This window comes from Ostrea edulis, chromosome 4, assembly GCF_947568905.1.
Source record: "Ostrea edulis chromosome 4, xbOstEdul1.1, whole genome shotgun sequence".
Lineage (NCBI taxonomy): Eukaryota > Metazoa > Mollusca > Bivalvia > Ostreida > Ostreidae > Ostrea > Ostrea edulis.
The window spans coordinates 20,028,119-20,041,235 of record NC_079167.1 but is presented as its reverse complement, the minus strand read 5'-3'; the positions used below and the strand labels follow the sequence as shown (position 1 = coordinate 20,041,235).

The 13,117-nt window shown below is 34.5% G+C and overlaps 1 protein-coding gene across 13 annotated transcripts in view; it reads right to left on the bottom strand.

Moving 5' to 3' along the window:
- Nucleotides 1-3,131: 3,131 nt before the first annotated feature.
- The window catches only part of LOC125668151 (V-type proton ATPase 116 kDa subunit a 1-like), a 43,071-nt gene continuing 33,085 nt past the window's right edge, over nucleotides 3,132-13,117 (bottom strand). For 8 of the 13 annotated variants that reach the window (XM_048901962.2, XM_056161282.1, XM_056161283.1 and 5 more), the window contains 6 exons: nucleotides 12,133-12,198; nucleotides 9,354-9,419; nucleotides 6,818-6,925; nucleotides 6,494-6,611; nucleotides 5,562-5,736; nucleotides 3,132-3,706 (listed from right to left, as the gene is read on the bottom strand). In XM_048901962.2, coding sequence (XP_048757919.1) covers nucleotides 3,613-3,706; nucleotides 5,562-5,736; nucleotides 6,494-6,611; nucleotides 6,818-6,925; nucleotides 9,354-9,419; nucleotides 12,133-12,198 — 627 coding nt within the window. In that variant the 3' untranslated portion in view covers nucleotides 3,132-3,612. The remainder of the gene's footprint in view (nucleotides 3,707-5,561; nucleotides 5,737-6,493; nucleotides 6,612-6,817; nucleotides 6,926-9,353; nucleotides 9,420-12,132; nucleotides 12,199-13,117) is intronic. The other 5 variants (XM_056161285.1, XM_056161286.1, XM_048901966.2 and 2 more) reach the window with 1 other exon arrangement.

Genomic DNA, 13,117 nt, shown 5'->3' with positions numbered 1-13,117 from the left:
CAAACTTAAGATATACATGTACCTGGTAGCGTCCATCAAGTTGAAGTGAAGTCATGTCCTTCTCTAAGGAGAGATACCCTGGTATATAAGGGGAAAAAACAAATAGAGTAGGATACTGAAATACCTTCTCAAGAACCACAGAACCAGAGAAGGCAAAGCTTCATTCAAACTGCTAGTCCCGAAGACAGGATGGGGCCACCAATGGAGTTCCATGTTACAGAGGAAATTCTATAAAGACCAATACTAGGGCACTAGACGTCAAATTTATACGCAATTTTCCTTGTAGATTCAAGTATATTCATACCAGGACTAGGATGGGGCCACCAGAGGGGTTTTGCATATGAAGTTTGTTAGGAATGTCAAGAATCATAAGGGTGTAGGCGTACCATAACCTACTCCTAAAAGTAAGGTCAACGTCCTTATGCTTCTTTTACACCTCGGTTTTCATATTTGAATGCAGTATGTGGTAATACAAAATAGATGATACAAGATGAAAATAAAATGTAATGAAATTTATAAACATGATAACAGAATAAGAGTGGGGGCGCTGAATCTCTAGCTGGCTGGGGATTAGGAAAGGTTCGCGAGAGGGGTTAAAAGGTATCGTAAAATTCGTAATACAAGGGAATTTTCTCAAGAAAAATAGTTTATCAAAATAACGTGAAAACAATTTATGAAATTGATATTGCAAATGACTTTATGTATTAAGGGCTATAATACAGGTTGCAAGTTTTACATGGAAATAAGAGACTTAAAATCTTTTAAGAACCAGAGGTACAGTTTGTCAAAGTGATATGCATGCATCCTGATTTAGTATAGATTTAATTTTGTTCACACAATAGGGGTTCGAAGTTTCACATGGGAAATATAAAGGAAAATTTTCTAACAACCAGGCGCAGTGTTAAAATTAATATGAAAGCATTCTCATGAAATTCAATGAATTCTAAATTGGGCCAACAGGGTATACAGTTTAACATGTATCTGTTTGATACAAATGAAAGCATTCTTATAAAATGTAAATTGTAAGTTTGTTTAGTCCATAACCATGATAGCAACTAGGCCAAGGCAACAAGGGTTTGAAATTTAACATAGGAATAATACAGAAATTTTCTCAGAAATATATATATATATGTATAATGTCCAGCATCATGAAATTTTATAGTATTTTCTCCAAACTTATCACATATACCAGCATAAGAATAAATCGCAGTTTTCCTCAGCAAGATTTGCGGAGATGCATGGTTTGGCACAAATATAATCGAATGATCCTCATCTTTCTCTTGCATCAAGTAATTTTTTACACCTGATTAAACTATCTTATTTCAATGCCTATACATACTAGGGGTGATTTCAAGGTCACTATATCAAAATCTAAATATTAAATATTGTTTAACATCCCTCTCGAGAATCTTTCACTCATATGGAGACGTCACCATTGCCGGTGAAGGGCTGCAAAATTTAGGCTCAGCGCTTATGGCCTTTGAGCAGGGAGGGATCTTTATCGTGCCACACCTGCTGAGACATGGGACCTTCTTTTTTTGCATGCTGGTCTGATATGTGACATGGATTTTCGGACCAGTCGTTGACATCAGCTATTGTGATGTCACCCGTATCATGCTGTGCAGAATCTGCATAATCTTTACCAAGTATATGATAAACAAAAATATTCAATTATCATTTAATAAGCAGATTTACACTTAGCTTAACAGTTGATAGCAGTAGTAGAAAACAAAATCACATTTTCCCTGCGATATGACTATGGACCATTTACACCATAACGTATGTACTTTTTTATTGCGACGTCGTATGTTAAGTGCACAGAGATACATTTTTGTACGACGCTGATTTTTCTTGAGAAACCTCCACTCAACTGCGATGACTTTCGGTTGTAAAGTAACAGCATATGATAAAATACTTCATTTTAGACATCTTATTAAATGTAAAAAGTGTGAAATTTGGTATGAATATATAGGTTTTTAATCACACTGCAAGAATTAAATACATTTTCAAATCTATTTGAGAATTTATAGTCAGCCATGACCCAGTACTTAGAGATGGCCCAGTACTCAGACATGGACCACTACTTAATACATGAACCAGAACTTAGAATATGACCCAGTACTTGGACATGACCCAATACTAGACAGGAACCAATACTTAGACATGACCTAGTACTTCGACATGACACACTACTTAGACATGAACTAGTACTTGGACATGACCTAGTACTAACAAATGACCTAATACTCAGACATGAACCAGTACTCAGACATGAATCAATAGTAGACAGGAACCAGTACTAACACATGACCTAGTACTCAGACATGAACCAGTACTCGGACATGAACCAGTATTAAGACATGAACCAGTACTCAGACATGAACCAGTACTCATGGCATGACACAGTACTTGGACATAACTCAGTACTCAGACATGAACCAGTAATCAGACATGAACCAGTACTCAGACATGAACTTGGACATGACACAGTACTCGGACATGACCTAGTACTAACACATGACCCAGTACTTAGAATCAGTACTTAGACATGACACAGTGCTCGGACATGAACCAGTACTTGGACATGACCCAGTACTTGGACATGACCCAGTACTCAGACATGAACAAGTATTCATGACAAGACCCAGTACTCTGACATGACCTAGTAATCAGACATAACCCAGTACTCATGACATGACACAGTACTCGGACATGAACCAGTATTCATGACATGAGATAGTACTTGGACATGAACCAGTACTCAGAAATGAACCAGTACTCGGACATGAACCAGTACTCAGACATAACCCAGTACTCATGACATGACACAGTACTCAGACATGAACCAGTACTCATGACATGACACAGTACTCAGACATGAACCAGTAGCAGGTACTGTCCATTTAATTTTGGATGATTTTATTACTGTAACATGTAATTCAATTATTGTTGTTGACAAAGAGGAATTTTTCCCACTTTAGAATTCCTGTGAATTTGAATACATAACAGTCACTATGCTCAGTAATTAACAGAACACACACAATACAACAATAAGTTAGTCACTATGCTCAGTAATTAACAGAACACACACAATACAACAATAAGTTTGAATACAACACACACACATTATGTAAATGTTGTCCAAAATTCTTTAATATCAATGTGGTTACGAAAATAATCACAGAAATTTGTACTAATTCACCACAAAGAGGTTCCAGACATTTCAAAGTACCACTTGATCAACCTTTAATGCCTCGGACTTAATATGTGAAATTAATGTCCTTGACCTCTGACCTACTTAAAACATGATTCCATTCATCAACAGTAAGTAACACTGATGTCGTTTGAAATCCTCTGATAATGTTATGAAGGTCAATCTAGCAGGATATGAAATGTACAGTTCTATATACTACATGTATGTATCTTTCCTACAGTTCCATCATGAACAGCAGATCATGTATACACTAAGTACCCTTACGTGGCCTGCATAAGCAGTAATATTTCAGAAATTGGAAGCTCAAGATTATTGTTAATACATTTATACATAAAATTGATCAGGAATGAAAGTTCCGAATTGCTCAATTTAGCACCAGAATTACAAGACTGTTCACATTATTCATCTAGATCAGCATCCAGGAGATGTTTAAAGCTGTAGGGGGCAAACTGGTACCCGTCACCCACGTAGAACTTGCTGTTGAACTCGACCCTGTCAAAATAAAACTTGCAATCAAACACGCATTACTCTAAAAGTAAAACAAATACTGCCGACTGCATTGGGTAATATTCTAGACGTTAATATTCTCTATAATCCTTACAATCTTAAAACCACAGTGTAGGAATAACACTTAACAGGTCAGAGGCTTAAACGTGTTTATAATTTGGGACATAAAATCTCTGGAATACCCACAACACAAACCTATGGCAATGTGTACAATATTCTAATATGGAGGATTATGCTACTCGCAAGTTTTGATTGTGGTCGTATTGAACTTGTGTGAGCTGCAGTGGTGGGACATAATTCAGAATTTTGTGAATTCACCATGAACATTCCTACGAACTAGAAATAAATGACCCATTGATTTCATTTACATTGCTATTTGTATATCTTGTTTCCAGTGACCATTAGGACATTTTATTATCAGTTCAGAGATGTCACTGCTGAGGAAAATTCCTCCCACTAGAAATGTATTTTAAATTCTGGCAGATCTGGGACACACAAATACAAGTACAGCAGTCAGATCTGGGTCACACAAACACATCAAATACATGTATATCAGTCAGATCCAGGTCACACAAACACATCAATACCTGTACATCAGTCAGATCAGGGTCACACAAACACATCAAATACATATACATCAGTCAGATCCGGGTCACACACACACATCAAATACATATACATCAGTCAGATCCGGGTCACACAAACACATCAAATACATGTACATCAGTCAGATCCGGGTCACACAAACACATCAAATACCTGTACATCAGTCAGATCCGGGTCACACAAACACATCAAATACATATACATCAATCAGATCCGGCCACACAAACACATCAAATACGTACACATCAGTCAGATCCGGGTCACACAAACACATCAAATACATATACATCAGTCAGATCCGGGTCACACAAAGACATCAAATACATATACATCAGTCAGATCCGGGTCACACAAAGACATCAAATACATGTACATCAGACAGATCCACGTCTGACATAAATACATGCAAGTCAGGCTGATCCGGGGTGACACAAATACATGTACATCAGTCATATCCAGGTCACACAAATACATGTAAATAAGTCAGATCCAGGTCACACAGACACATCAGGCAAATCCAGGTCACACAAATACATATGAGTGGCTATTTACTAAATCCACGTAAACTGATAGCCAAACTACATCTGGTACATCCTAAATACTGTACATATAAATCCTTGATACGGTACACGTAAATGTTTGTTACAGTTGAAAATCATCTTTGTCATGTACTAGTGATGATAAACCATATTACAAGAAATGGTAACAGCCTGACTCCAGGTCACAGTCTAACTGCAGGTCACACTCTAACTCCAGATCTCAGCCTAACTCCAGGTCACAACTAAACTCCAGGTCACACTCTAACTCCTGGTCACAGCCTAACTCTGGGAGGAATATACCTAACTCAATACGGGAGGTATTCTCTAGGTCAAAGCCTAACTCAATACAGAAGGTATTCTCCAGGTCACAGCCTAAATGAATACGGGAAATATTCTCTAGGTCACAGCCTAACTCTGGGAAAAAAACCCATCCAGGGCACACCCTAACTTGAGTAATAATGTGCGATATGTTTCATGGTCATGACACAGCGTCTGTCTGAGCATATTGCCACAAGGTACACATGTTTTGGGGACCAGTTCTTAAACTTACGAGTTCCTTAAAACAGCCTCTGGTCTAATAGGCAACTCTTAGGTTAATACTATTCAATTCATAGCAAAGACAGAAAGCAAGACAATCATAGTGAATCCAATATATTTCTATGCAAGGTTGGAGTTATAATAAATTCTAGAGTTACCAGTGAAGACGTATTGTATGTAGAAATGCAGAAAGTCCCTCCATCAACAGCAGAACAGCCACAGTGACTCCAGCAAAGGCTGCAAAGATCGCCCAAATAAGGATCCCTCCAACGTATGGAAGGTCCATTGTTAGACCCGTACGGAACAGCATACTCCACAATACCTCAGACAGCTCTGTAAAGAAAACACACAGACCACTGAATCGTACATCATCAACACTGTGTAAAAAACACACAGACCACTGAATCGTACATCATCAACACTGTGTAAAAAACACACAGACCACTGAATCGTACATCATCAACACTGTGTAAAAAACACACAGACCACTGAATCGCACATCATCAACATTGTGTAAAAAACACACAAACCACTAAATCGTACATCATCAACACTGAGTAAAAAACATGCACATCTTGGGCACTGATATTGTTATAGAGGACAAACAGACATTTCACAGACAGTGCTGTTGTATAAGATTATGCTGATATACATTTTTAAATGTTTTTAATCTACATATGTAATTTTATTGTTAAGTGAGATTATTTCACTTGCATTGACGTCAGCAGTTAAAAGTGAAATATTTATACCCATGCTCATCTTCACATGCCGAGTGTCTGATTCTCTTAGTCTCACCTGATGAGAGTAAACAAATCGAGCACTTGGCATGCTGAAAGTATGACAATTCTGTGAGAGTTCTTCGTTATGCCCACATAATAAGATGTGATACTTACGAGTGTGAGCGAGACTTAAGAGCCCACAATCGGAGATAGGGGTACCAGTTAAGATGCAATACTTGCAAGTCTGCAGCGAGACTTAAAGCCCACAGTCGGAGATAGGGGTACCAGTTAAGATGTGATACTTACAAGCATGGACAAAACTTAGAGCCCACAATCGGAAATAGGGGTACCAGTAAGAATATGATACTTACGAGCGTGAGCGAGACTCAAAGCCCACAGTCGGAGATATGAGGCTGTGTGCGAGATACAACCCAGACAGTACTCGATGGTGTGAATGGCTTGTAAGATGAAGACTTCCCCAAACTCAAACTGAAACAGTCCGTATATTAAGGTAACCACTTGTACCTAACTGTTGCAGTAAAATTACTCTTTGTCAAGCTGTTAAAATGTCGTTCAAATTCTCATTTCCTGCCCAAAATACAGAATATTCAAGAATTTCTGATATTGGGTTTAGAATACGTTAATAAATGAATTCTTGTAAAATTTAGAAAAACTCTGAAGATTTTAGTGCTTACTTGTGGAATATTTTCCTCTTCTTCATGCCCTAGTATCCCGCCCTCAGAGTGGCTGACCACGCCCCTCTCCTCCTCTCCATTGATGTTCATGTTTTTACCTGTCACTGCCTGAAAATTCACAAAGCGAAGCTGCACAACTTGTAGGCATTTAAATGATCCTCAGAAAAGAGGAAATCAAAAGAAAATGTGGCATGGTCATCAGTTTGCAAAGACAGATCCATTACATTAAAATAAACATGCTTTTTGAAACTCAGAGTCGGATATAAGTTTGATAATATTAAGCACTGCAATATAAAGAAAAACCTAGTCATATACATATTACTTTTCCCTACATGAATCATTCATAACAAATAAGACTTGGTTAGCAAATACAGCCTTTCAACTTTCAACATTTCAAACACAACAATAAATATTATCACATTCTACAAATCTAAATGTATCTATATTTTTGCTGAATCTGATGCACATCCAAATACACAGTAAGCTTGCTTTGTGATGAAGAATCACTGCTGTACTGTAAATCTATGAGGCAGGGTACATGCTTTTATTCAGATACCTATACATGAATAAGCAATATATGACAGTGTGAATATTTTGATGGCCTCTGCGAAGAGACCTTACTCTCCAAATCAAGTTCTGTCAAAGTCTTATAGGTATCTCTTCAGACTTGTACTTTCTAATTCATAACGACTTGTGCACTTGTATATGTTTCAGATTTAGATTTGTAGATGTTTACCATACAGATTTAGACTTGTTAAAGACTTGTGCATGTATATGTTAGAGATGTATTCATTTGAGATTTCAACTTGTGCATGTATATGTTAGAGATGTATTCATTAGAGATTTCAACTTGTGCTTGCGGTATATACTAGAGATTCATATTATACCCGTTAAAGACTTGTACATACTTACACTGAAGACTTCAACTTGTATGTGCTTGTGGTTTATATCATACTTGTTAAAGACTTGTACATATTTACACTAGAGACTTCAACTAGTACTTGCATATATGCTTGATATTTATATTATACTCGTTAAAGACTTGTACATATTTAAACAAGAGATTTTGACTTGTACTTGTTTAAGACTTGTACATGCTACAGATCTAGACTTGTACATGCTAGAGATTTAGACAGTTACACATGTGCTAAAGACCTACAAATTTGCCTCCTAAAATCTTACACATGTATTTCCAAGACTTGGAATTGTATAAGTTTGGTACAGACTTAAAACATGTAATTTCAGTATATTTAGACTTGGAATTATATAAGTTTGGTACAGACTTAACACATGTAATTTCAGTATTCAAACTTGGAATTGCTGAAGATATGAACTTGTTTTGTAAGAAACTTAAAAATGTACTAGTCTAGCTAAAGACTTAAATTTGTATTTTCAAGAGACTTAAACTTGTAAAGATTTACAATAGGCTTATATGTGTACTTGCTACCTCAGATTTTTTTTTTTTTTTTTTTAGAGATTTATATAATTATATCTTTTAAAAGTATGATTACTATGGATTTGTTATAATTATGTAAAAACAAAAAAATACCACCAACAAAATAGAATTGATATATAAGATGATGAACTTTTACAAACTGAGAATACAAAATACAGTATTACAATGAAACCTTTTTTAATCTGACATGCACTGGCAGACAAATGTTTTGTCAGAATACACAGTGTGTCGGACTAAGCAGTGCAAAACCAATGACAATGTGATATTAAGAAAGAAAATAAGTGTCAGAATACCTAATAAAACAGATTGCACAGGTGTTAGATTAGGCAGTTTTCACTGTATCATTCTGAAATGTTAATGTAACCCAAAGTTTGATATACTGATTTAAACTCCTCCACCATCTAAGTAAAACTGTAAAGATATTGTAAATTCCTTATTATCCATAAAATTTTACAAAATTGCCGATCAATGTCAAAGTGTGCAAACTTAGTACTGTGAGATATACTCCACAGGAAATTATTGATGAAATAAAAAAAGAGAGAGAATTTTGATTTTTGCAAATTAATATAAATACTGATTATTCATTTAATATAAGGAAGCTACAAGCTATAAGATTGTACACAGAAAACAAGCAGTATGTATGTTCTGATTACAGACTAATCAATACACTGATTATATGTAGAACTCCCATTCAATGAGAGGATTTTCTTGGGTACTAACTCCAGTAGTAATGTGGATTACAAAGAAGTCAAGTTGCAAAAAACGAATAAATATTAATATAGAATATATATATACATCCATGCATGAACAAATTGAAAGTAATAGAAATGGTTTAGAAGGGTTACATAAAGTTGAAATGTACACCGTTACATTTAGTTCACTGCACACTGACTGTTGTGTACATCTTCCCCAAAATAATTAATCAATAAAATAAATAAATAAAAAAAATTTCAAATATGCACGGCAAAACCCAAAACCTTATAACATTCATCATAGCAATTCCAATCTTCTCTGACCTTGCAACTTGACATTCTGGACGAAGCTATGGTAGATAAATCTGCTACATGCCCGACAACTTACCCCGAGTTCTATGTCAGACAGATGGGCCTCAGGTCTGGCCCCCTTAACCCCTTTAGTGTCATCTGACTAGAGGCGAAAAGGCAAAAAAATGAGACAGAAGCTTAAAGTACTGGGAGTATTATTAAAAGTGGGGGACCCACCAATGTCTGAATTCTGACTACAGTTAAACTTGCCTATTACAAGCATTGTTATAAGGAATAAAAGCTTATACTGGAGTGAAAGGATGTTGAACATTAAGAAGTTAATTCAACATCATATCAAAATTAAACAGGACTATAGTTCATGTGTAAAGACCTGTGGTTATGCCAACTTCATACAAAGACTGGACTGAAGGTGAGAGCATATTGAAGTGGTCAAAAGAGAGTTTCAACAATTTTTCAATTTCAAAGACATTTTCAGAAATTTTGAAGTTCACATGTCTGTATGCCCAAGAAAAACCTAAGAGCGTTGACTTCTGCAATTTTCCAAAGTAAAAAGTATCTACATGTGTATGTACTTCGATGATTTAAATTGGGAAATTTAGAGTGATTTTTAAATTCACAAGTCTTTTGCCCCCTGTCTATGTAATTAATTAAACAAGCAACATCTTCAATACGTCAATATGCCACAAGATTAAAAATGAATATCATTTCAACTAAAGGCAATGCAATGCATACTTTTATATACATACAGTTCTGATAATGAAGTTATTTTGACATTCCTTTTTTTATTCAATATAACAAAGGTAATACTGTATATATAATATTAAATTTATGATTATTCCAATCACACCATTAAACACCTATGTTAATTTCACTCATTTCAAGGGCACATACAAAACAATAGTACATAAATAAATAAATAAAAAAAAACAAACATAAGATTTCCTGGGCACAAATGTTAGTTAAATTTAACTGACAGTTAACGTCTAGTTATCACTAAATAAATGTAAAGAGTTTATGACAAGTTAACTAGTAGTTAAAGTTAAGTAACCTTCTTGCAACTGGGTTCGGACCACTACATTTAATGGACTGAGAAAAAAAAGAAAGAAAATTATTATTCAGTAAATAATGATGAAACCATAAAATAAGCATTTCTAATTTTGAAATAATCTTGTCTTTAAAACCTTTTTAGATATTAAGATATAATTACAACATTCATTAATTAAGAAAATTTAGGTTCAAAGACAGTTTTTCTCTGAGTTAATTCAATTATGAATAAAGAATTTTCTTCGTAATAAAAAAATTGATATATTTGCGCATTTTTCAATAGACCGTAATCCACTGTGTGACTCAGAAAACAGGCTGGTGGGCCCCCTAAAGCTCTGACCACAGGTATTTTGAAACATGCATGCCAAGTTTCCTGAGTGCTGGCCAGAACTTGTCATACAACATATAATTGTGCAGTAATAACAATGATAGAACTGAAATAATCATTAATGAGTAGCCAAACTAAATGTCTGAGAAAAGCAACATGCCGCTGTGAAACATCAAAGATTTTTGTTTACAGGTCCAGTGATATTGAAAGGGAACAATTCCGTAATGAGATCCACATGCAATTTGCCATGCAATGATGTCATATTTACACAATTTAAGACAACCTCAGACCAACTAGGACCAACTTAAAAGTAAAAAGAATGTTCCTCAACAACAACAACACCCCCTACCTGCATTTTGTGAATTATTACCAATATATTTTGTGACTTATTACTGGTGTATCTTATGAATTATTACCAATATATTTTGTGAATTATTACTGGTGTATTTTATGAATTATTACCAATGCATTTTGTGAATTATTTTCAATATATTTTATGAATTATTACCGGTGTATTTTGTGAATTATTAACTGTACCGATGTATTTTGTGAATCATTACCAATGTATTTTGTGAATTATTTCCAGTGTATTTTGTGAATCATTTCCAGTGTATTTTGTGAATTATTTCCAGTGTATATCATGAATTATTTCCAGTGTATTTTGTGAATCATTTCCAGTGTATTTTATGAATCATTTCCAGTGTATTTTATGAATTATTTCCGGTGTATTTTGTGAATTATTACCAGAGTATTTTGTGAATTATTTCCAATGTTTTTTGTGAATTATTTCCAGTGTATTTTATGAATTATTTCCGGTGTATTTTGTGAATTATTACCAGAGTATTTTGTGAATTATTTCCAATGTTTTTTGTGAATTATTTCCAGTGTATTTTGTAAATTATTACCGGTGTATTTTGTGAATTATTACCGGTGTATTTTGTAAATTATTACCGGTGTATTTTGTGAATCATTTCCAATGTATGTCATGAATTATCACCAGTGTATTTCATGGAGGTTGAATTTCCACTGATTTTGCGAGTAATTATATCCTGAAATTTTAAACCTCTAGCTATGAAATACAAGATTTCATTATGTTTCAGATTACATCCCAAAGGAACAGTAAGATCTTAACAACCCACAGAATTCAACTCCAACAAATTCAAATGATTAGTTAAATATAGTTAGAATTCCATTAAATCTAAAATATTTGATTGTAGAATTTCAAATAATTTCCTTTTGGTAATAGTTCAATTTTCAAATGCACTCATTTTGCAGACTGAAAATTCTGAGACAATCAATGAAATTAATAGGCTATATTAGGTTAGTTTTAATTAGACTAAACATAAACCATTGACCACACCCTTCTGTATATTTCATGTACATGTACTGAAAGCATTGAAGATTTAATCACAATTCAATATTTGCAATGTGTGTTAGTGACAATTTCAAAATGGTTTCCATGGTATCCAGTTGCCGTGCCTACCTGCTCTGGTTGTTCCTCATTGTGGATCAGAGTTCGCTGTGACGTCGCATACAACCTATCTCGCCTCTGAAGAAAAGAAGACAAAATAAAGAAACTTGAATGACTTCCATGTACAGGTGCTTATAAAATTTCTGACTTTTGCAATGCATTAAACAAACAAAATTTTTACAATACATGTAGTACAATGACACATTTTAAAAAGATCTAGATACCAGCTAGTATAGACATAGGATGCTTTTCTAATTACGATGACTTTTATAAATCAGAGTATACATTGTATAGAGATTAGGTATTTCTCTTATGCAATGTTTTATATACATATATGCAGAAAGAGATCAAAACTTCATCTGAAAAGAAACAGGAGATACTAATCCAAATTCAAATACCCTCCTCCTTACCAAAAAACATGCAGTTTTGACAAATTTCAAACAAATCTGACTTACAATGTAATGCAAACTGCATTCACAATCCGTTTGTATATTATCAAATTTTAAATGAGAAAATCCATTGTATAGTGAAGAATATGACAAAAATCTATTTCATCTATAGCACAGAGTATTCCACAACCACATCTCTATCAACTTTCATTCCAATACAGTTCAAAATGTTCACACACATCTCCATAAATCAAAATAATATTGTCCATTTCATAGTACAGAAAACACCAAAAACTGATTTTTTAAAAATCTAAATGACACAGAGCCTGAGTATAGCCACATTCAATTGTGACAAATATGACCTTGGGGAATAACCTTGACCTTTTATAGTCAGATAGCAACGAAAGTGACCTTTCACCTCAATAAATGTTATCATATTCTGCCATGTGCTTTGAATACTGTGAAAAGTTATGACCAAGGTTAAAGTGGTAGGCATAAAAAAAGACAAAAAGACCAAAAACAATATATCTCCAATCTTCAATCTCAAGGCTGAGGGCACAAAGAATACAAGGTGTCTCATGCAACTAAACTAGGTGCTATAGAAAAAA